Source organism: Pieris rapae, chromosome 4 (assembly GCF_905147795.1).
Source record: "Pieris rapae chromosome 4, ilPieRapa1.1, whole genome shotgun sequence".
Classification (NCBI taxonomy): domain Eukaryota; kingdom Metazoa; phylum Arthropoda; class Insecta; order Lepidoptera; family Pieridae; genus Pieris; species Pieris rapae.
Genome location: NC_059512.1, coordinates 10,286,853 through 10,313,808, shown reverse-complemented (window position 1 = coordinate 10,313,808; position 26,956 = coordinate 10,286,853). Strand labels below are relative to the sequence as shown.

General features: G+C 31.7%; 2 protein-coding genes across 5 annotated transcripts in view; one reads left to right on the top strand and one right to left on the bottom strand.

Moving 5' to 3' along the window:
* LOC110995398 (E3 ubiquitin-protein ligase SINA-like 5) overlaps positions 1-21,889 on the top strand; it is a 37,956-nt gene extending 16,067 nt beyond the window's left edge. Inside the window, exons 2-5 of the mRNA XM_022262555.2 lie at positions 8,770-8,899; positions 15,478-15,611; positions 17,219-17,388; positions 20,755-21,889. Of these exons, the coding sequence (XP_022118247.1) occupies positions 8,770-8,899; positions 15,478-15,611; positions 17,219-17,388; positions 20,755-21,331 (1,011 nt within the window). The 3' untranslated portion in view covers positions 21,332-21,889. The remainder of the gene's footprint in view (positions 1-8,769; positions 8,900-15,477; positions 15,612-17,218; positions 17,389-20,754) is intronic.
* The window catches only part of LOC110995397 (adenylate cyclase type 2), a 118,301-nt gene that overhangs the window by 48,716 nt on the left and 42,629 nt on the right, over positions 1-26,956 (bottom strand). The gene's annotated exons all lie outside the window — the stretch shown is intronic.

Here is a 26,956-nt window from a genome sequence, read left to right as displayed (position 1 = left end):
TGCTTCAATTATCACTTTAAAAGTAGTTATCATTTATGTGGTGGTATACAATATTTATTTATTGCGCTACCGTTCATAAACATGACAACGCGGCGTATTTAATGTAATATTAGATTAAATACGCCGGGCCAGCTGTCTACTCTCCATCCGTCTTACGAATTTTCGATCAGGTCACGCGTCCTAACATTTTTTACCCATTCCAAAAAAAGTGTACAAAGCCGCTAAAGAAGTTTTCACTTCAAAAAATTACTCAGTGGAACAAAGTTTTTATTCAAAAATCTCCAAAAAGTTATCGAATAAATGATTATTACAATAGTATTCATATTAAACATTTAATTAATAAACTAAGAGAAATTCAAGTCTTGACCGGTCATGTCATACTATATTTTAACATTAGATTTAGACAAATGCCTATTCGGACTAAGGTTTAGTTCCAACGTCATATTTATTTCATTAAATTGCTCAAGGCTGTTTTACTCGCTCAGGTTTTCTTATTTGAGGCGATTACCAAAATCGGACTTAAGTGTCTACACGGCCCTAGCCTAGGCAGACTTTGTACATACATTTAGACACTATGCTAAGTGTTTTATGCAAGCATACAATTTATGTATATAGTAATAAATATATAAAATATTATGTTTGAAGATTGGTTATATTTGTATTTCATACATAGTATTTAATATGCAGTCTCTTAATGCAAAAATTCCTTGCCTATCTTGAGGTGACAATTACGCAAGATGCATTGTCATTAACGCACAAGGGAGATGAAGCTCTATTCACTTGTAATAAAGTTTAAATTACTAAGTCATACAAAGTCCTCGACTGGTACAATGAGCTATTTTGTTCTACAATATTTAAACCTTGTTGACCTTTAAGTTATTACCAAAACAAATTAACTTATATGGGTTTAATTACGTGACTGATCGCACATCGCATGTAGTCTAGGGTTTGCTTCGCGGCGAAACATTTCTTATGTAGGCACAGAAAACGTCCAATACGGGGCTAACCACGTGTATTGACATCGCAATATGGGAAATAATAAATATATATTAATATAACTGTGAAAGTATCTAAAAGAAAATCTTCCAAATCCTATCTCAAACTAAAACAAATATATAACTCTATGTGAAAGGTTTTGCCGTAATCCGTTAGACAAAATTTCTTACGTATGAAAGATTCGGTCATTTCTTTTTCACGCACACGAAATAATTTCAAGACGCAATTTCAAATTTCGAACCTCTATTGAAAACCAGAGATTATAAAACTATGTCGTTTTTAGTTTATGGTAATTCAATTAACGTAAATTAATTCCGGTGACCATGACTTCTGTGAAGCATTCGAAATGTTTTAAGCATTGTACTAATTTTTTTATGTGAGAGTTCTTTCGTGGCGTATTACAAGTTTTTCTTAATTTCAAATATCATTCAATATAAAAGAAAATCGCGTGAGACGTATCATTACATTACAAAATAAAATTTAGTATTTTTGATATAAATTAATCTCGAAAATTTACTATTATTTTAAACATTTAAATTCAACATATCATCAGCATCACCTTGATGACACAAAGGCCCGCAACGCAGCCACTAAAATGCCTTTTTTATAGCATATGACTATAAAATATGGGGCTATAATAAAAAAACTAGCTAAAGCTGAGACGTCCCACGTCAACTTTAGCTGGCACTAAACCGATATTTATATTTTAATAACAATTTGTTAGATAGATAATAAACATAAACATTTCACATACAAGTTAATAATATTAAATAAAATATGACAACTAAGCCTAGCCATATCTATACTAATATTATAAAGAGGAAAGGTTTGATTTTTTGTTTGTTTGTTTGTATGAATTGAATAGGCTCCGAAACTACTTGGCAGATTTGAAAAATTCTTTCACTGTTGGAAAGCTACATCATTCCTGAGTGACATAGGCTATATTTCATTTTCAAAAAAATAGGCATCCTTACTAAAATTACGATAACATTAACATTTGTTTATTATTTGATACAATTCTAACAGATGGCGCTGAGTTAAAGGTAGTAGTTTGGCAAGACGACGTTTGCCAGGTCAGCTAGTTTAACATAAAATATAAAAAAATGAAATATATATGAAAAAGCTAAAGTCTACAAATACAGGGGTCTAGGCTCTGAATATGATTTTGTCCCATTCGGTGTCGAGACCCTTGGTCCGTGGGGTCCTAGCGCATTAAAGCTTTTTAGGGAATTATCAGAAAGGTTAGTCGACATCACAGGAGAACGAAGAGCTGGCAGCTACCTCGCACAAAGAATTAGTCTAGCAATTCAAAGGGGGAACGCTGCTAGTATCTTCGGAACCTTGCCTAAAGGGACTCCTTTTAATAATATTTTTTAATAATTAAATTTTAAGGCTAGTTATTAGATATATTTTTAGTTTGTAATTGTATATTAAAGTCTATTGTATGTATTTGTTAATGTGCACTAACTTTTACGTAAGTAAATATAATATATATTATAAATAATCTTAATATTATACTAAACCAATAATAGATATTAAGAAAAGACACCTAATAAATTAAGTAATGAAAGATATATTTAAATTAACTTAAATCAGCACAACAAACCGGACGGTTAAAAGGAACCTGTATTTGTAAACGAAAATTTCAAACAAATAAAATATAATTTTCCTTAATGGAAAATTCAAACTCCCTTGGGAAAACGATAATTATTTCCCCATAGAACGTATCTTGAAGCGAAAATGTATATTTTTTTTAATTAAGGCTTATTATTTATATACATAAACCAACAAACAGACCTATGGCACGCCCATAAAAGGCATCACAATGCATTTTTTGTGGGTGAGTTGCCGGCTTTTGAGGGAGGCCTACAATCTGACTATGAATAGTTTGATTCGCCTGCCGGGAGTTGATTCTACAGTTCCCTAGTAGGCAAAATACGCCTATGTAATAGATTGTGGAAGACTTCCAACCATTAAGTTGATGTTGATGAAATTTTGATACGGAAACGAAACGAAACGCTCGTCAGGCACAAAAGGCTGATCACCGACTTGCCATTATAAAAATTTAGGCATCTTCATTGGGATATGTGTATGACGGATCTCCAAACAGCCTTGATAAAGAATATAAATCTCTGTTTATATAAGATATTGTTACTCTATTATGATTGTAGAAGTAAAGTGTTTGAGTAAGTAAATCGTGATCAAATCATTTTAAGATCATGCCATATAGCCGTGGCCGGTACTTCAAACCAGAATATTCCAATAATTTATTTATTCATCGCCCTGCTAATAAATTTGATACTGATATGATTTGAGGAGTTAGCATATGACTGCGAAAGATTTAGACACATTTCCGCAAATCCGCTAATCAATGTATTGGTGCGAAAATAATATAAAAATGGATATTACAATTTCCCTTCACAATCGTAAAAACTTTTTTTTGGGCCTCAGATTTTTGTATCTGTTTCATGATCATTTGTCAATCTACTACTAATCTACAATCTACAAGTAAGCGATCAGCCTCCTGTGCCTGACACACGACTTCGACTTTTTGAGCACTTTACATCAGGTGAGTAGAACAGGGGGCAAACGGGCAGGAGGCTCATAAATGATACCGTTGCCCTTGGACACTCAATGCCAGAGGGCTCGCGAGTACGGTGCGGGCTTTAAAAGAATTGGTACGCTCTTTTCTAGAACCCTAAGTCAAATTGGTTCGGTAATACTTCAGTGGGCAGCTAATTGGTGGTGCGTGGCAAAAACTGTCTTATAAAACGCTCAGTACTGTTGCATACAATTTCTTATGCCTAATTTTAACCTGAAATAAACCAAACTCATGTTTAACTTATGATAAAAATACACATTATAAAATAACTTTTAATCATGTGATATAGACGGAATTAAAAACAATAAAATGTAATTAACAGCATAACAAGCGTGAGCAGACGATAATTTATTTTTAACATATTTACATATTATATATACCCTTCCTTAAAGGAAAATAATTAACATTAATTTCAGAAATAAATCTCAGAAATAAAATAGAGAAAAGTACGAATGAACAAATTACAAAACTTTTAATATCACCCGTTTGAATTCTCTAGCAAGATTTGTTAAGTTTTTTAGACTAAGCACTCAATGTTTTTAAATTATTTATATGTATAATATTGATTATTCTACTAATAATCAATATTGAAAAGATTGATAAATCAGACTTGGCAAGACCTGAGGCCTGCAGTATTATTTTAGCATTATAAATAAATAAATTCAATCGCAATTTCGCTTGAAGTCGAGCCTAACTTCTTCAACCTATGTATCTAAAATATTGTTTAAATAAACTGGTTCGAACAGATTTTAATAATTATTTATTTATTTATTTATTAACACTTTACATTAAAATATAAAAATTGGTTAAATTTACGAGTTACGAGTGAAACGTGAAACAGTTTTAAATGCTCAAATAAACTGAGTTTCGGAAGTAATAATTGCGGTGTCTATATAATTGAGATAATTTGCTAATAAAATATTGAAGTCATAATTTTATGTAATTTGGTTTCCCTCCTTTAATGCCCCAGATCATATGCCGTATATATTTAATATTATGTAAAGTTTATATTAATACGATTTATAAGCTAATATATGTGATTGGTTTATTGCTATGTATTCAAACGACGGAACATATTTAAAAATATACATTTTTATGTAGCTTTTTGTAATTTTATACCTGGGTGATTAGGGTGTACTCAACAACAAAATGGCTTCCACCAGCTGTCTTCTTATATATTATCAAAATGTATTAGAGCAGCTCTCATATAATTTCCTGGTTCTCCGCGAACGACGCGACTGACTGAAGATACTACTATTAAATATCTTACATGTGTTAGCCTAGCCAGGGTTTTAGCGTGCGACTTTCATCCCTGAGATCGTAGGTTCGATCCCGGGCTGTGCACCAATGGACGTTCTATGTGCGTATTTAACAATCGCTCGAACGGTGAATCTGAGGCCCTGGCTGAATGTTTATTTATTTTTATATCTTATAAAACATCTTATTTCTACGAACAGGGCAATAGAAAAATAACATTTAATAATTTTGAGACTTTGATACCATGAATATTCATTTGAGAGAATATGATTTTATAAATTATTCAAGACTTAAGACGAAATTGATAAATATATTAAAGTGAGAAAGATAAAAATGAATCAAATAATATTGAAATGGATTCAACAAAAATACAACTCGATGGCAAATTACATGACCCTTCTATTTGAGAAGTTCATTAAAAATATTAATTGGATCAACGAACTTTGAACTTTTTAAATAATGTATAAGAACATTTTTTAATGGAAGTTAAATTGTTAGTTGAAATAATATTTTATATTATCCATTTTTGAGCACCACTTTATCCATTCATGAAAATAAATAAACATTACCAATATTTTTTTAGTCGTTTGTTAAATAAAAAGCATTTACAGTCAAAATCTGTTAGAACGACATCGAAGGGACTACTCATATTTGGTCGTAAAATCCGATAGTCGTAATAGCCGGTGACGTTGTTACTAAGAACCTAATACAATAGAATTCAAACGGGACTTTTTATTTTAGTCAATATAATTGGCGGCCTCATCGCTTTAGAGCGATCTCTTCCAGGCAACCACTGTACTGTGAGTAAAGAAAAAAATATTACATAAGGTAGGCAAGAAGTGCAAAAATACACATTACATATAGTTATTAAGAATAAAAAAATAACTAAACAGGAACAAAATATAAACTATACTGATACAGGATACATAATAAACAAAAAGTACCCAAAGACTACGAAACTGACAAGGTGAATAACACATTATTATTATAATAAAACATTCAAAGGACTCAATTATGCACTCCTTTGACTAAAGTACTCTTTTGTCACTTTCAGATAAATTGTATTAACGCTGTGATGAAAAGGGACAAATGACTTTAGTCAAACGGTGATTTGTCTTGTTATTTTAGTTACAATAATATTATCGTATCATTTTTATTCTTATAATTTACATACAAAATAATTCAATAATTCTCTAGAATTTAACATAAACCGTAAAAACAAGTTTAAAAAATATTTTTACGTAACAATATTTACCAGGAAACAAGTAACAGGTTGTTATTAGAGACTTGTGAGGAAAATACCTAGAATACTTTAATGGGTCATGATAAAGATAACAAGCTTTTGATCTATTGTATCTACGTGAGGATGATGACATTTTTGATGGTGGCATATATACATTATTTATAAGAATAGGTTTTTACATATGCTTAAATCAAGATCAGCATATGTACTATGATTACATACCCTAAGTTGTTGCGTTATTATACAAAATCAACGAACGTAAAAATAGTCATAAATGTACCTAATATTTAATGAATGAAAAACAGAATGGAAAATAATTTAAAATAATTGTTCTTATTAGTAATATAGTATACTATCGGACCCGAGAGACGTTGTCCTGTATAATATTTCAAGCGATTAGAATATTAAACAGTATGAAAGTGCCGACTGCAGCGCCATCTTTCGGGCTGATTTCAAATTACAGGCGGCGGTACAGATTCTTTCAAATCGGTACCGCCGTTCAAGAGGACTCAACTGACATACACACGTACATGAGAATTTAATATATATGTAAATAATATTTTATATATACATATATATATGTGTGTAGGCAATTCTATCTTTTAAGCTAGATCACACTGCATACGGTGTGAAAATTTGCTTGAAATCGGTTAAGTAATTTAGGAGTCCATAGCAGGCTTATAACGTTACGCATAATTTTTATATATTTAGATGTAAACAAAACTACAATTTCCAAAATAATATACTTTATGGCTCAAAACATAAAAAATTTTAGCTGTAAAAATGCTTTTTGTTGACACACAAAATCTACCTTTATTATACGAATTAATTGAAGTTAACAAAAACTAACCATTGTTTGGTCAAAGGTAAGGTAAGATCAATGACCACAACTAACCTTCGCCTATACATTCTAATACAGCGTAAGTTTACGATGATTTAAAGGTATAATCGTATCTATTAAATCTGTATTAAAGTAGCCTTGATAATGTTATTATTTAATTCGTGGCAGAAAAATAATAAGGGCAAAATATTTATTTCTGAAAAATAAAAAGTGCGTATGTACAAACTACGCATGTCGGAATTAAAACGTCTTAAACACACACAAAAAATAAAAAAATAATAAAAATACGTTTATTTTGGAACATAAGATCTTCTAGGTATCACTTCTTCCACGTCAATCAATTCAAGCTTGTAGGCATCCCTACTCATCGGCAAAGACAGAGGGTGTAGGCCGAGAGAAAAAGCCGGCGTAAAAAACTTTCGGTACTCTTTTAAAAAAGCAAATCATCAAACAATATTTAAAACAAATATATCAAATTAATTAGAGGCAGCCTGCCCAGCACTAGTCCCAGGCCCTTTTATCAACTAGATAATCAATAACTTTATAGTAAGCCTTTTTACACAGCTTTTCTTTAATACATTTCTTAAATTTATTAAAAGGCAGAGATAAAAGAGCCTCTGGGATTTTATTAGCAAATGCAGGAAGAGCGCTGAAAATTAAACAGATGAAGTGTTTAATTAAAGACGATAGAAAAATACAGACGTTATGAATTATATACGACATTTAAATAACACTAAATAGACCTAATGAAAACAAAGCTATCTCAAACCCTTTTCTTCCGTTTAAAATACTGACCGATGAAAATTGTATAGAAGATTTCAGTTATAAAACTATATTTAAATATAGGCCAGAATCCTGAATGTAATTGTACGCAGGATTCCATTATTACGTACAAAAACCTAACCAATTTTCATAAATTGATAAAAATTAATTGAACTCAAGTCAACACTCAAAGATAATAAATCTTTATACTAAAAATAGTTCAATAGTAATTACTTGAAGTATATTCTAGATTTTAGAGTTTTTCTAAGCGTCCATGCGATAAATCACGTACGCACGAAACTAAAGACTACTTCATATAATTCGCGTTAGCGATTCTATTTGCTATGAAGAAATATATGACGTGTTGAAGCTTTTGTCTTGACACTGTTGAGAGTAGAACATTAATAAAATTATAACATGACATGGATCGCTTAAGATAATTTTGACGTCAAGTTATTCTTGATTATAATTATTGAGTTATACTCGGCTTAGCGAACAAACTGATCCACCATATACAAATGTCAAGACGCCATATGCAAATGATTATCATTATCGAAATGATTGAACACCAATTAAAGTTTTTCCTAATTGCTAAATTTACTCGTAAATACTTTGACTTTGCGAGCGCCACTTTGACATTTGTAATATTATAAGATAGAATAACTAGAACGCAATTATAAAACAGGTTTTGAATTCTAAAATCATTAGCAATTAAAACACGTTTAATAATTATACTACAACACATTAATATAAAATAAAACTAACTCATATTAAATCTATATTTTATTTTATCTGAAAATTATTATATCTCCATAGGTACTCTCACAGAAGTATATAATGTATTTCCAATCGATTCCCCGTTTTCTGTCAAAATTTAAAAGATTAAACGCGAATTAACTTAAACTTAATAACTTAATTTTTAAAATTACGATTTAGTATAAATAAAATACAAATTACTTGCATAAGGTAAAAGTTATTAATAAATGTGTGTTGCTGCTTCGTTCTTAAAATTTATTCAGTAATTTTTATTGAGTAAATATTTTTATTTAAATTATGCTTTGTTTACAGTTCCATTCTGTGACGGACAAGAGGTCCCAGAACAACGATTGTGGAGAGAACAGCGTCACAATAGTGACCGAGAAGAAGATAGAAGATGATACTTCAGATTCTTCTAGCAGTGAAAATGTTGAAATAGAAGGTTCGTACGAAAATTCTGTGGCTTATGCACTGAACCTTATTATTTATTCAAAAACAACATTTTTGTGAATGTATCTGCATTGTTAAATAAATCTTGACACCAACATAACAAGTTCTATTATAGTCCAGGCATAATACTCAAGCTGGTTGTTATGTTTTATTAAAGATCATTATTTCGTTTATTTTTCAAAGTAAAAACATTATCTCAGTACATACAATTACTTTCGAAAAAAATAATAAACGTATATTTATGTCTTTGAGATAAAAAATTACAAGGAGAACAATAATATGAAAATAATGGTACGACAGAGGAAGTGAGAATTTATGTCAATGCCATAACATATTTGTACTTTTACTATACATATACATATGTTTAAAGAAAATTAATGCATTGAAGCTATGTAATATTATAACATATATATTTCACAAAAGAGAGTGCGTTACGTGAATAACAATCTAGCCTTTTTAATATTAATTATGGTTAATAATTAATATTATGTTGACTTAATTTTCTACAAGACTAAATAGTTTAACTAATATAATGTTCATTACCAGTCTTCAGTGTTTTACAATTTTTTGACACTATGTTCCCACTTGCATATTCACTATACTGAAAAGGTTTAGTTCTTTTTCGGTGTCTTATACCTATTGTATATAATTTATGTATCCTTAAGGAAATTATATTTTTTTAATATTAAAGTACATACGTAAGTAAATTATCGGCCGGCAACGCATTTTTGGCTATGAGAGTGTCGGTATCACTTAACATCAGATGAGCCTCCTACCCGTTTGCCTCCTATTAAAAAAAAATTACTTTACATTTTATTCTTTACCTGTTAATTTTTCTCTGCTCTTTTGATAAGATCAGCGACCTGAATGTTATGAAGGCTGATAAGACGGAAGACAATATTTTTTTTTTTAATAAGGATTAGTTTTATGAATAATTTATTATAATTACAAGGTCTAATAAGCCGCTAATGGGCCATGCAAATTATATGGGGTATAATTTTCATACTTCGCACGATATAATTTTGCAAGAAACATATGAAATTGACTACAACTGCGCTGCCGCTGCGCACTCAAAGACCCTTTGCGCATCCTCAACCCTTGCCAATCGGACAAACGCGTAGGGCTTTTTAGACGACATCCAGCGATATCTGGGCCTGCTGATGGCCGGACTATACAGTGAAAACTCTTTTTTAACTTCAATCTTCTGGCATTGTCAATGTGACCAGGGCAACCGAGTCTTTCTGATTTAGCTTCACCAATGTTGGGATCGGCTATTGATCGAAAGAAGACTCTCCAGCTTCCATTCTCCTTGTGAGGTCTAGAATCTTCCACAGAACTTTTCTTTCAGCTACAAATGAATTTGTAATGATTACCATCGAGTCTCGCATCCGTTTTGTAAATCCGGAGTTCAGTTTCTGGTTTGCTTGGATGCTAAGATTTTGTGGAGAGCACTACAACGGAGGGTACTTTGAATCCGGATATCAACTTCCTCTTTCCCTTGTGTTCGCTACAGTACATCCGAGATACTTGAAGTTATTAGTGCCATTGAAAGAGAGCAGCTTTTCCACGCAGGTCTTCTCGCTTCAAAGTAAGCATTTTCTGCCAGTTCTCGAATCAAGGGCAAAGAACAAGGGATAGAATTTGAAATCAAATCTTTGGCACGGGTTTTACCGGAAACTAAATCTAATACAACCTGAAATATTTTAAAGCCAAATTATTATTACTACTAATTCTTACATTGTTTAATATAATCGAGAGGTACATCAAAACATAATTATTATTTTTTGTAAAAATAGCTCAAGCATGAACAGAAATTATAGAGTTAGGTATATCAAACATAAAATAATAAACATAATTATATTTAAAAATCTGGTAATAGTTGGTAGATAAAAATAGTTATTAGATGATCTAATCTGTTTACAAAATTATTCATGAATGACATGTTTTACTACGAAAATTACTCACGCCTTTTTGACGGTATCTTGGCAAATATATCATAATTTTTAATTCTTATAATCAGATTTATAAACATGATTCAATGAAAAAAGTACTTGGTTTTATATATAGTGTGAAGTGTTGGCCTAGTGACTTCCGCGAGCGACTCTCAATCCTTAGGTCATAGATTCGAACCCCGCCTACACACAAATAGAGATTCTGAGTTTCTAGCATTGCATTCGCTTGTATGGCAAAGCAAAAAATCGTAAGGAAATCGGCTTAGATACAAAACGGCCTATGCATACAAGGCTCATATTCGAAAATAACAAATGTTTACGAAACCGATATATAATATTTAGTCCAAGATCTAAAAAGTTTATAAATGCTTTTTTATTATATATAAAAATAGATAACCTACAATTTTTAGTGTTGAAATACCAGCCATTTTTATGACGTCACACAGGAAAACCAGTGTGTCATGAGTGAATGAACGAAGACTCGGGACCGAACCGTTAAGTACCGTTCGTCGACAAATCGGTCAATTGTCCATTCATTCAAGTATTTGCTCAAATACACTTAAAAATTCTTTAGTTTTTTCCTAGGCGCTTTTGTAGTAAGCTCAAAAGGATTTAGGTTAATAAATGCTTTTGTCATACCAGCCTCGTTTGCTATAAATAACTGATCTTTAATCCGTTTTAGGATTATTTATAAAATTTTTGGAAATTGCTTACATAGGGCTCGACTTACTTAAATGTATTTAATAATTTTTATTGATTTTTACCTTTCGTATTTCACATTTTTCTATATATTAGGTCCATCATTGGCTACATCTTTAGTATAATTGTTTTTTGTTATAAAACATTTATGTTAACTGTTGTGTTTATACAATATATATATTGCAAAATGGAGCACAGGTGCATAATTCATAGGTAGGTGATGGTATGGGTATCAGAGCTGGTGATCTGCACAATAGTGACCTAAAATATAGGGATCGGTATTATCCTGACGTTGTGTAGTGCTGCTGTACTCTTGATGTTGCGCAGTACAAATCTTAACATTCCAAATGGAAGTGCCATCGATACAAACCATAGGCCCAAGCGCAACACCGACAGTTTTAAGTTCTGAGAGGGTGTTTCCATTACATATTCCGCTGTAATTGTTGCTGCTAATTTATTCTTACAAATATGGCGGTGGTTTTATAATTTTCATATACTATTGATTTATCAGAAAAATGACTATAACAGAAACAGAAAGAAGACAAATAAACATACACCACATATCAGCAAACCCCAATTATCTGCTAACATACATAACATTTCTTATACGATACAATTTGGGATAATTTTATTCATTATTGATTACCTGTTAATGTTTGTAAGGCTAATTGTTAAATCCCTTTATGGTGGTTCCAAGTTTTTACTTGAATAGGCCAATTATGTCGACAGGACTTTTAATAAAACTTCTACACTATTGGTGAATTCAATTACAGAAACGAGTGCAAGAAGAGCAACAAATAACCTTTAATGTTGACATCACATATCTGACAGCCAAAATACAGATTTACAATTTGCTTAACATACATAGTAATAATTAAAAATGAATTAATAGAATATATAAAAACAGATTGGTCCCTTTCGCAATCTCTAGGGTTCTCCGGTACTATATACCATTGAACCAATCTTTAACTTTTATAACAAGTAAGATTAAGTTACAACTATTAGGAGCTTAACTACTGAAAGACTTTCCTAATCTATTTCAATTCCTTCACAGGACGTTCGAGCTTTCAAAGTTTCTTTTCAACAGAAAGCTGACTTAATTCAATGTAGAACTTTTTGTCGTAGATTTTTACATATATTTTTATAATGAATTCTTAAAAGGCCGGCAATGCACTCGCGAGACCTCTGGCATTGAGAGTGTCCATGGGCGGCGGTATAATTTAACATCAGGTGAGCCTCCTGCCCGTTTGCCCCCTGTTCAATAAAAAAAATGTCTTAAAAGGGTTTGTTACTAATCCAACACACAAAAATATACTTTCAAGTACAGAAGACTAGATCAACTCGATCTACAAGCAAAACAAAGTGGAGTCGGACTTAAAAAACTTCCAAATTGCATATATAAAAATTAGTACACATGTAGGACCCTTACAACGCTATTGTAAACTGGTAAAATATATTTTTCAGAAAATACACTTGATGACGTCAAGTACAAAAGGAAATTATTTTTTTTAGTTTTGAAGACATTTCATTTCGACGTTTCATTAAACATTTTTAATTACTCATTTCTTATCATATGACAATGTATATCTATACATTGGAACTCGTATTTAGAGTAAGGTTCCCCGGTGTATCAATATTTTTACCAAGACAGTGTTAGCCTAGTACCAAGAGAACCCAGTAATAGAAGAATTGGCAATAAACTCTCCGCCACAGTTTTTTGTATTAAACATTGTTTGTTAGCAGCTGCAACCATTGTATATATACACTATGTTCCACATGACATCTTAAATAATTAATGATACATAATAAAATAAATTGAAAAACAAAGATTTGTCGTCTATAGGCATAGTGAAATAGGAGCTGACTTACATTCTCGTGGAAACAACACACAAACACATAGTCGAAACAACTAACATCACCGCATACACGAATTCATGTCCGACCACTTACCACAAGAAGCACCCGTTCACGAGTATGACGCATGGCCACCTCGCCATAGTTTAGGGAGAGAGACAACCCGACGCATGGACGCCACAAGCAATGACATTTAAGATTTCGCTATTAAATAAATTCCCTATAAAAATTAATGTTCACGACACAGATACAGAAAATTGAGGCTCAGAGCTTTAAGGTTGTTTCGCCTAAGGTGTGTTTGGCGTCAGTGTTTTTTGTGGGTTCGTGATGAATGTTAAGTTGTATTAAATTTAATGAACATTCATTAAGGTTTAATGTAAAATTATTGTAGAGATTGCAGAAATTTATTCCAAAAGATAAAAACAACATATTTCACCTTGTTGCGTAAGTAACCAAAAAATAATAAAAATATGTTTTATCTTAAAACAATACGTATAACCTTTAAAAACTTGATTTTTGTTCATTTAATTTGCATGATTGCTGCAAAAACTATATGTGCATACCGATACAACGAGTCTATTTTCATATGTTATGAAACGAAAATTTTCCGTAATCAATGAACAACTTAGGAATGAGAACAAACGTATGTCTAGTCTTCATAACCAGCTACGCCTTTTACTTTAAACTACTTACGTAATGGTTACGTTTAACTATTTAATTTATGGTCCTTGAACTGGTAAAATGTAATAATATTATTGTTAAAATTATAAGTATTTTGCCGCAAACCAAATTATTTATTCAAACCAATACGACTTAGGGTCCTTCAAGGAATGAGCGTACCAATTCTTAAAAAGCCGGCAACGCACTTGCGAGCCGTTTCGCAATGTGAGTGTTCATTGCCCCTGTTACTTTAAAAAAAAACTCGTAGTTCAAAAAAATATAAAAATATTTTTCGGTATATTAAACAAAAGATAAAGTATTTTAATTTGTAATAATAATAGTTTAAATCTTACATCATTAATACATCGATTACATACTAACATAAAAATAAACTTTATATCGCAACTATTTACAGTTAATGAACGACTCAGACAAGATCAGACATAAGTGCTGATAAATCCTTAAGTAATAAGAACCTATGTGTTCATTTGAACTGTAAGTACATCTAAATAAAGTTGATTTTACAATATCAGATCAGTATATGATACATGCTAACTTAATAAATGGTTTATAGTCACGTGCACGACGTTGCAGCACGCGACGCATAAACATCGCACATGTTTCCATATAACGAACATATATATATATAGTCAACGTTAGCAAGATATAAGAATAACTTGTCTTCAAAATTCTCAAAGCAGATTTTATATATAATTTTATATATATAGAAGGGCAATCGGGCAAGAGTCATCTGATCTTTAGTCATACCGCCCATGGACAGTATCAATCCCAGAGAGATTTAACAATAATCATTTATTTTATTACTTGCCTTGCGAAATTATTGGAGAATGCATCTACAATTCCAGGCCGTTATATTTAACCGAGCGTTCACAGTAATTAAATTACGCTTATTAAACATATCTGTAAGGTGTCGTTAAGGTCAATCTTGATATGGAAATGAAATATTGATTGAATCATGATCTTCATGTGTTGTACCTTGTTGTTGCATTATAAGTAGTTAAATAAACATCGCCTTCGCACTTTGAGAAGGCTTTTTCGTTGCCCCGTGAATAAATTTAGCAGATTGAAAGGCACTTTGGGAATTGTAACCAATGACGCGTACAGTCTCGTTAATTGTAATCGCAGCCTATTTATTCCGAATATAAAGCCTTAAGACGTATCATACTTTATTTTTGAGGCTTTTTTTCTATGACTTTATTTTGACTTAATCGTTTATATACGATTCGAAGAGAGAAATGGTAAAAAATAATATTTTTTATAAGTATCACAAACTTGTTTTATAACTACTCAACTGTCCAAATCAAGTTTACTAACACTAATAGTATGAACAATTTGACCACTTAACAGAAATTAGTATGTCGGCTTATTTAAATATTTTTTTCAGATAAATCCCTTCCATTAGTGGAGAGTAATTTGGAAACTCAATCAGAGGGGCATTCCGCCCAATGCACCTGTCCCAATTGTGATGAAATACTATCAAGATATTCCGAGTGCAGTATCTGTTTGGAGCCATTACAGGTAAATCAAATTAATAGATATACAGATAAAACAATATATCACTAGGCGACAATAACTCCAGAAATATTCTTGGAGTTTTTGTCGCCCGGACCCTTTAAGCCTTGATAAAAGGCGTTTTTAGGAAAGAAAAGATGTTTATATATAATTGCATTTCTTGCTTACCTTATCTAAATTATTTTTTCTCACTGTGATTGCCTTCAAGAGATCGCTCGAAAGCGATAAGGCCACCTATGTTAAGTTGTGCTTTTCATATAATTATGTCATTTGTATTATATTTCTGTATGCAACGAAGTGTCAATAAATAAAATTAATACACTTAATATCATAATTATGTCTGTTTAATAAGTGCAGATTACATGTTTCTATGTAATGTTTAATGAGCATAAAGATTTGTTTCTTCTGTTTTTAACGAAGTTACATACAACATACTGGACCGATTTCAAAAGATTGTTTTACTAAGAATTAAATATTTTTCTTAATATATTTTACTAAAATATAAAAACCGGCCGGACGTGTTATCAGCCAAAGCATTCAAAATAATTGTGAGCAAAAAATTATGGAAAATATCTTTTATTTTTTGTGTCTGTCACACGATATTTTTCAGAAACTTTTTTGGCTACAGATAAGACTTGATGTATTTTTTATTTATTAAAAACACTTTGTATTTTAAATCAAACAGAAATAATATATATATTAGTTGAATAATTTCTTCGTTTTGTTAATAATGAATTACACAAGACCTGTAGTGTGGTTGTAACGCAATATTCTCACTTTACGTAAACTCTAATTAACTAATTAATTAGGAAATCTTTTGACCTAGTAGTTAGCCATGCGATACTTAAACAGTAGTGGGTTCAATTCCCGGCTGACCACTAAACAATTAATTTGTAAGCTTTGGAACTGCCAACAAACTCACATCGTAGGATCGAAAATCACAGCATAATCTTCGGTTTACTACTTGAAGCAAATACACCGAAAGTATAGTCATAATAAAGATTATGCAAATTCTGAAATACAAGTTAGACGTGCTTCGAAATTTAATAATATTATGATGCGGTGTATCGTCGCTGTGCTGTGCTCTAATACACTTTGAAATCAAGTATTAACGTAATTAAATACCCAACTATAAATTACCTTTCGTTTTTAATAAACATTTAATTAAAACTTCATTGCATAACAAGTATACTTAAATAGGAATTGCCTTTTACTATGTAGGAAAGTTTAGTACATATTTTAATCTACTAAAAATTGCGACCAATTCCGTATGTGCTTTAATTTCTGTCGGAAAGGGTAGCGTGCATTATGTATGTCAGTCTCGCTACCACTCTGCATTGATATTGCACCAAAAATACTTAAAATATGGTTGTATTATTTAGCAACAATTTATGTAACTCTTGCGTGATTCAATTGTTAAATTTAAATCATTATAGTATTAGATAATATATAAAGCCTTAAGGTTTGTGACAATACTATATGCTGATGATGCATATGTAAAAGCATATAAAATATATAAATAAATATATTTTGACTAAATAAAAACTGGCATATAAAATTAAGAGGAACATGTAAAGTTTTGAAAATATAAAGTTTTTTTTGTATATTTCCAGTGCTGCGGACCCTGTGTCTGCCCATGGTGTGGTGGGGTATGGTGCAATCGGTGCTCCCGTCGGATGACCAGGTGCGCATGGTGCAGAGGTGTTTTAAGGACTCCTGCCACCCCCTGTCTGGCCCTTCAACGTCTGATCAATGACCTCATGCTGCCGTGTAGAAATTACAGGTATATTTTATAATTTTCAATTTCAAAAATTAATCAAGAAACATACATAAAAATCACTCCTAAAACTTGCACTCAACACAAAAGCACCACTGAACTTTTTATAAAGTTTCTTAACCAGAGGATTAAACATTTTAATTACATAGAGATGTACTTAGAAGAATATTTTACCTCATATCACGCAAAATAGCGAATGACGCAAACTCGTAAATACAACTGAGAAAAACATTGAGTGTTCGTAAATTCACGGAGATTAGGTTATATGCCTTTATCGTGTTTGTGCTATCAAGTTATACCGTCTGCTTAAAAATGATTAAATATACATCTCGGCGCATTCGCCATGCTGATTGTTAGAAATTTTATGGGAACAGATAAAGAGATTAAAAAAGAGTGTGTGTACTTATGTACACGCGTTAGAAGTTATACTTCTTTGGCGTATGGAAAAACATGTATAGAATTTATTTATTTATACATACATTTTGTTAATATACCAGAAATAAAACAAAAAGAAAAAAAATATTTTTCAGATAATAATGTAATAATTTTTAATTAACGATGTAAATAAATTACACATACCGACAATTGAATAAAATAAATAAATAAAATAATATCCATAAATGCACTCAAAACAGTTTCTTCGAATCAGTTTAATAAATTATTAGTAAATACTATCACCGTCGTATATGGAATTGATTTAATAAAAATACTAGAATATACAACTTGAACATAGTTATCGATTTTCATGCCACCTAGACCTAACTTTACGATGTAGAATTCAAGTGTCGGTGTGCGCGCGGATCGTAAAAATGATGAGAGTGAAATGATGTTCCATTTTGTCCATCGCGCCAAAAGAAGTATAACTTCAAAAATAAGATATATACACTTTCCTTCGACTAAATTAAGGCTAATGACAAATACCGCCAGATCTAACTGTTTAGTTTTTGTGTCTGCCTAAACAATACAAATAGCGTTTCAATTAGGTCAGGTTAACTTTAATTTATTCATTAATTAAAAATATTTACTTCACGTCACGCTTTCATATTTCTAAATCACTGACACCCAAGAATATAACATCAATATAAATTTAGCATATACCTAGCAGGTATAACAGATTTAAAATGTTCTTAAATATGTAATCTTAATATATATAAATCTCCTGTCACGATGTTTGTCCGCAATGGACTTCTAAACTACTAAACCGATTTTAAATTAAAATGGCACACCGTGAGCAGTCTGGTCCAACCTAAGTGATAGGATAGCTTAGATCTTTAATTATAGTCGCAATATTATTTTATTGCAAATATTTGTTTATTATTTGATGCAATTCTAACAGATGGCGCTGTGTTAAAAGAACCAACGTTTCACATAAGTTCTCCTATTGTTTCCCTTAAATAGTTTACTACTAAGTAATAAAACAAAACCTTAGCCACAGCAACGCTTGGCCGAGTCTGCTAGTAGTATATAGAATTGTAGATTCATTGACATAATTCTACAACGTTACTCAATCGTAATGAGCTTTAAAATCTTAGTTCCATAAAACGCCAAGTACATTCCCTCTCTTATAGTGTCATAAGGTAACTAATGAATTTGAGGTTACCATTGATTATAGTGGGTTTTCTACTTTTGGTGCCTATGCTTTACTGACTGGCCATCATTCTCCTGAAGCGTGTCTTGTTGGGAGTTAAGCCGGTGATTATTACCTAGAGATTACTGCGGAGTAATTGGTTTCAGATAAGAACGTTTAAATTAATTATGACTAGGAGTCTATATTGAACTATGTTTTCAAGGTCATTATACATATCGTACTTCTATGCAACCGTTGATTGAAATTGAATATAATTCCGATTGTCATCAAATTTTTGAATCAAAATAACAAATAAATATTAAGTTCAAATAACTGTTAGTCACAATATGCTGTTGACGTAATTTCGCTTGTTTATATTGGTTTAATTGATTAAACAATTGACTGTTAGTTACATACTTTGAAGGTTAGCTAAATGTTTGTTAACGGTACTATTGAAAGCGAAAATGATATTGTACATAATCAATGCAATACAGTTTAGGTATCTAGTACATTTTTATCACTATCAGCGGCTGCCAGCAATGGAGTAGTAGCTTGAACGTGCGACCCTCAACTCGGTTAAGCGCTCGAATCACGGTAAACAGATGGACTTATATTTCTATTTGCGCAAATTTAAGCCAATTAAGACCTACAAAATCTAAATCAAGCACAGGCTATACGAAATATTAATGGTTACGAAACAGATACAGAAATTTGAAGCCATGACCTGGCCTTTGTAGCGCCAAACGACGTCAAATTAGCATATCAGGTTAAACACTGTCAAGTATGTCCAACTTGACTTTAGAATATGTGGAGATAGAACTTACAGTTGTAACGTCATTTAAGTGAAGTGATTGACTCGACATAAAGCACATGTCGAAAGTAGATTAATACATGTAAAAATGTAAAAATCTTTGCATTTAAAAATATATACTGCAGTAGGAATGTTTTCGTTTTTAGTTTTTCGTTTCATTTACAGTGCGGTTTCGAATGTTTCAACCTTTGATATTTTCCCTTTGCGGTTGAAATAAAACTCTTTTACAATTTTTTTTAATAGATTTGCCACACACACACACACACAAATGTATTATAGCTCCAGCTCTACTACGGTTTTTGGAAACTTGATTTATAATTCGTGTTTTAAGTTATAAAAAAATACCATATCAACGTAATTTTCATTCGGTTTAAACATAACATTCACCTTTACGATTTAATATATACTGTACATTATTAATCTACATAGTACTTATAAAAATAAATATTAATAAATAGAAAATTAAAATAAATTTCAAAATTTGATTCCCTGTGGCTGTTTACATAATGCTCTTAGGATTTCCTTGCGGTTTCGCGTATCCAGTGTCCAACGTCCAATTAATATTCTTAATATATCATATATTTTAATAACATCTAGAATTGATAGTCGGAAATTAATATGACAAAAACAATTTTATTGCATATTTATGTATGCGAATAACTTATCAAAACATATTAAAGCGACGTTTAAATTTTTATTTATTTATTATTGTTAATAAACTGAATTGTTAATATATGAATACACTTATAGATCTTATGCCTAAAGTAATTGATTGCAGAAGATCTGGTGAATATTAAATGCAATGTTAACGGATAAAATAATCTTGAATCTCAATACTAAATCAATATATTTAGTGATATACCAAGGCCATTTTAACACCTTCAACTTGACATTGGGAATTAGACTGTATCTACTTTCACAACGCTGTAGCACACTTTTGACGACAAAAACTTTTCTATGTAGATAAACTAATTTGTGTTATCATTGTCCACAGACGAGGCTGTACTGAACTCCTCACAGCAAACACAAGAGTCAAACACGAAGAAGAATGCAAGCACGATACAATGGTGTGTCCAATCACAGCGACTTGCAGCTCCGTCCCCTTCGAAGAACTCTCAGCCCACCTCCAATCCACACACAACATCATCGCAGTCTACTCCCAAAAGATCAAAATCCTCATAGAAAACTTCCAAACGAAACTGAAGAAAACCGCCTGCTGCAGGACAAAGTACAAAATCATACTCCTCTACCAAAAAAGCGCTTTCATCATCAAAGTCTGCATTTACAACTACCACGTCAAAGTCGAAGTCATGAGGCGGAAACTGGGACACATCGCGGACGTGAAATCAGAAGGCAAAAGAAGCGATTACTGCGCTTTAGTAGAATTTCAGAGTAAAGCACTGTGTACCAAATCGGCAATACTCATTGAGAACGAGGCGTACAGTAAGAAAGCAGAGGTCCAGTGGGGTGATGTCATCATGAAAGCAGAGAACGATGAAGCTATAACTATCCATGTTAATATTGGGAAAACTGATAGCGATTCAACCGTAAAAGAAATTATTCAGACGTGATAATAAATGTGACTGAGTTTGTGATATTAGACGTTTTAATGGCGGATATTGTATACCTTACTTTGTTACAGTGTTCCTATTTGAATTATTTCTATTGTTTATGAGTATTCATAGGTTATGGTCAACTATCGTATTTATTTGATTTTTAATTTTAATAGTTTCGCTAGTCATTATTGTTAAATGCGTTTTAAAGTATTTCAATTTTCAAGTATTTTACCATGTTAATGTTTTTCAAACACGTTCCTAAATGTTTTATTGGAGAATTACACTTAGATAATTGGCCATATAGGTATTACATAACATTCCATTTTATAAACAGTGTTCTTATGTGGGTTTAAAGATGCGACTGATGATGTTAAGATATAAGTATTGTGAATATTTTTAATATAGGATTTTAGACCATAAATCTGCTTTTTATTCATTGACAACCATAAGCCTAGTAGCTATGTCGCAGCCTAATTAACTAGCTTAATTAGACGTTCAATTAACAGCCTAGCCTTTTAGCTAAATGCGCCACAACTTTGATGGTGTTTTCCAAAGTTTCATGAAAAACAACAACTACAGTGTAGCGACAATAATAATGTGAATTTGACTCAAGTAATTTAATTTTAAAAGAATTATTAGAAATATTTCTGGCAAATAATGACTCAATCTTACGACTGACCTAAGCATTAGCCAGCCAGTTTATAAAATGTTGAACATCTTTCAGGCCGTTAATTGAACAGTTAATTAAGCTAGGTGGCTATGACACCTATCTATGATTTTGTTTCGGATATTAGAATATGTTTAATTAAGTTTTTTTATGTAGGAGGCAAGTGATATCGCTCATGGACACTCACATTGCCAGTTGCCTCGCAAGTGCGTGCCGGCCTTTTATGAATAGGTACGTTCTTTCTTGAATTTTTGGATCTAAACAGGAAAGAAAATATCAGTATCTCTCACCATACAAGCAACTATTTGTGTATAAAAAAACTATTAATGCACAGCCTTAGAGATTCGTAGATCGTCCGAAAGAAACGACTTACCAACACTTAATTATAGAAATATATATTATGTATATTATAATTGAAGTAATGCCGAACAAATTTGACATAGGGACCTTCAAGAATGCATGAATTCTTAAAAGGCCAGCATCACGATTCCTCTGGCATTGAGTGTCCATGGGCGGCGGTATCACTTAACATTATATGAGCCTGCAGCCGGTTTATCTCCTGTTCTATAAAAAAACATGATACTAATTTTCAAAAATACAAAAATAAAAAATTACAGTCCAATAATAAACTGTAAAAAGTATATTCCTCTCTCAAGGGCACACACCCACTATAAATGGCTGTCCATGGGCTGCGAAGACTGCCCATTTTATTCTATAAAATGAGATTCCAATGTTTTAAAATAACTCACTCCAAAATTTACTGAAACAGTTCCGGATATATAATGCAAAAGAACTCACAGGCTTAAGCTAGTAAAATAAATCACAATCTAAGAAGCTTTTTCATTATTATTCTCGTAGCGACCCCGAGACGTGAGAAATAAAGAGCGATAAAAGTATCTGAAGGTTTTATTCAATTCATATTATATCTCTCTGCGATATGATTCTATTATGGATTTACGTAAATGAAAATGCTTTTGAATACTCAAAGTAACTTAAGTAACGGTGCAATCTTCTTTACTGTACAAGCATAAGTATCTTTCAGCCTAACTCAGCTGAAATTTTCGTGATTTTTATTTTATTTTTTTCCCATTCTCTGATTACAAACACATATGTTTTAATTGCTTTGCTTTGTTTCATTAGTTTTGTCGAAATAACAATGCCTGGAAGAGACATAGATAGAGTTATCTATCCTTTTCCCATATAGTGTGAATACAATTTCACAGAAAGAGACAAAAGGGTGCTTTATTTAAGAGTAAATACGACAGACGACTGACTACGAGATCCTTTCAACAATTAAGTTGATGATGAAATTAAGCTGATAACATAATAATTTGAATTTGACATATAATAATTGTAATAGAAATTACAAAAATCTAGTTTAATAAACCGAACACATTTGTGTAACATGTGCACGAACTAGGACACAGTTGAAAATAGAAAGGAAAATTTGTTATCATGGCGAAAAGTAGGCGAAAATTTTTATAACAAATATAATTAACCAACTAACCAACTAGTCTGTTAACCCGAAATATTTGTAATAAGTCATAAATTTACAGAAATATTCGCCGAACAGAATATTTAGATTAACATTAGACAACCAGTTTTAAGGGCGTGCGTTTAAGAATTATCTTACAAAGCCGGCCTATGGGCAGTGGTATCGCCTACCATGAAGGGAGCCCGTTTGCCCCTGTTTTATTAAAAAAAGGTTTTTTTTTATTTTTCACATCAAAGGTCACACAGGCAATTTATTTTGAAAAGAGAATGAGACAATCTCGGCGTTGATTCCAGTTTTTTTTTCATAAAGCTGATGTTAATTGTTAAGTGGAATTATGGACAGTCAATGCCAGATAGCTCGCGAGAGCGTTGCCGGCCTTTTAAGAAATAGTACGCTCTTAAAAGATTTAGAATTGGTTTGTAAATACTTAAGTGGGCAGCTGGCTCAACATAGTAGTGGTGCGCGACAAGCGAACAAGAAACGATATACATATATATCGAACTAATGAGTGTAATTTTTACATAAAAATCCTCTTGCTAATTTAATCCTACGGCAATTAAATACAATTTTCAATATTATATGGTGTAACAAACTGAGAAAGTATAGCGTATGTTGCTTCTTAAAAATCTCTCTTAAATCCACGCGATTAAATGAAAATATGTATATGTAATCTAAATGTTTTAATTGCTTTGTTTTGTTCCATTATTTTTGTCTAAGTAATTGTATATCTTTTGGAGCTTTGCGCATCTCTCACTCTTGTATTCTCAACTCAACTCTTGCCTGGAAGAGATCGCTCGAAAGCCATAATGCCGCCTGTTGCTCTAATTTAAATTTGTACTGTGTCCTAAATAAATAATAAACAAAAATCAAAAAAATGAAGATCGTATCATTGGATCGAATTGTATATAACGAAATCTGCATAACAATGTACAACGACTAGAATAATTTATTATAATAACAAAGTCTTGTGATTTCAAAAAGTTTTAGCAGTACAACGGAATACAAAAATTGTTATCTTCAACAATTCACGAACAACTTGTATTTCATTTTTAATCTTGGAAATTCTATGAAAGTTTTAATAATACTTTATGTAATGAGGACAGACATTTCTGCACTTCATTTCCCCAACATACACAATTATTCACCAGAAATTGAACCTAACATATGCTATATAAGCGACAGAGATGAAGCAATTTGTAATACTGTAAGCATATTACTACATAATAGTGTTATACATTACTTCATAAGCATGCCTTTGTGTTGAAGTGCTTAAGCGAACAAAGGAGGTTTCGTGTCGTTATGAATTTCTAAATGTCATGAAAACTTTTGGCACGCATGTCTTGGAACGTTTGTTATGTTCAACAAATCTAAAAATTTTACGATGTATGAATTCTCAATAATAGTTGATATACTATACATTATGAAAAATACCACTTTCTATGTCTATATAATATGCCTGTTCTCAAACCTAAACTAATACGGGACAAACGCAAGCTGCAATTTCCCCGTACTAGACTGTCTAAAGTTAGTAATTCCTTTTTGGGAAAAGGGATACTCTTCTTTATTAAAATCCCAGAGGGTCTTTTATCTCTGCCTTTTATTAAATTTGATAAATGTATTAAAGAAAAGCTGTGTAAAGGCTTACTATAAAGTCAGTGATTATCTATTTGATAAAAGGGTCTGGGACTAGTGCTGGGCAGGCTACTTCTAATCAATTTGCTATATTTGTTTAAAATATTGTAGAATTGTTTGATGATTTGCTTTTTTAAAAAAAGAGTACCGTGAGTTTATTACGCCGGCTTTTCTCTCGGCCAACACCCTCTGTCTAGTTTGCCGATGAGTAGTGATGCCAACAGGCTCGAGTTTAATGACGTAGAATAAGTGATACCATGATGATCTTATGTTCCAAAATAAACGTATTTTATTTTATTTTAATAGAACAGGGTGCAAACGATCACGAGGCTTACATAATGTCAAGTGATACCGCCCATGGACACTCAATGCCAAAGGGCTCGCGATTGTGCTTCCGGCCGGAAGTTTGAAAATAATTCTGTGGGCAACTCGTTTCAGTCTTGCCAGTTCTTCTTACCCGCCGCCTACCTTACCGCCCTTGACTTGCGAACTGATTGTAAATGTAAATTTAATTTGTTTTTTTTGACGTTCATAAGTGTACATGTTTACCTATATGAATAAAGATATTTTGAGTTTGAGTTCCACCATATTACTTTATTAGAACAAATATGAATCATAATGAGACATACATAATTGCACCAATAAATGACAAGACAAAATTTCCCAAAGGTTTATTCACAGTGACACACAAAGAGATTTCGTGAGTAAAGAATTATCATGACAATGTTTGGACAGCGAATGAGCTCAGTGGGACGAACTGATAAACTGTGTTTCTTCAGTCAACCATTTGTGAAACGTGAGCGAAAGTTTGCTTTGTGAAAAATAACCTAGAACTATATGACGCCTAATGTCAATATGATGAGCAAATAGATTTGCCAAATTGTTTCTTCAATTTTCACAATAGTTTATTCTCTATATGATAAATAAATTTCTGTTGCAATTTTAACCTAGACATGCAGTTCTGTTTCTTCGTTGTTTGGAACTGAAACAAATGATTTCCTACATTACCCTAGAATGTAAGCTAATTAAAATACATAAAGCCTTATTATCGTGGAGACGTTGCAAAGCCTGGAATTGCCTTGAACTTTTTTGTTTGCAACGAATTGTCAACAAAAAAGATAATTTCCATTGCCAATGCCGGGATAAAATAATCGACGACTAGTTCATAATATAAATTATGTCTCGAAAATTCAGTTTCAGTTACGAGAGGAAAACACACTATTTGAGGCTAAGGTTCATATACTAATCTGTACATCAGTCACAATCTCGTCATGAGCGCAAATATGTCATACTATGCACTGAAGAAATGCTTTGACAGCTCTTGAAACCAGATTTAATTATGGAGTCCTAGCAAAAATATATTCTTTCAAAAATAGAGTACAAAACCAAAATTATTTCTCGTTTTACAAACAAATTAAAAACTATGTTGTCAAGGGTTAAAAACTGGTCTATTCTTTCAAAAAAGATTTCCTTTGAAAGAATCTCATTAGTTTTTCCTAGAAAACCAGCAAATAAACGAAAGCATAATTGCTGCATCTCTGACCATTCCACAAAGACTATTTTAATTATTTTCAACGTGGTTACTTTTTTCATTTCCTCTAACATTTAAATAAATGAATGAAAGGAAGAGTTATCAAGAATGATAGAAGTCATTATGCGCTTAATTATTTCATACAAACTCAGTGGTAGAGCAGTTTTATGAATAAACGAAATTCATGAAAACAAGAATAATAAATACGTAAAGATATCGTGTGATCGTTGTCAGAGTCAGATTTAAAGAATTGACGATATTCATACTATATTCATATATTATACTCGGTCTAAGTATAATATATGAATATAGTAT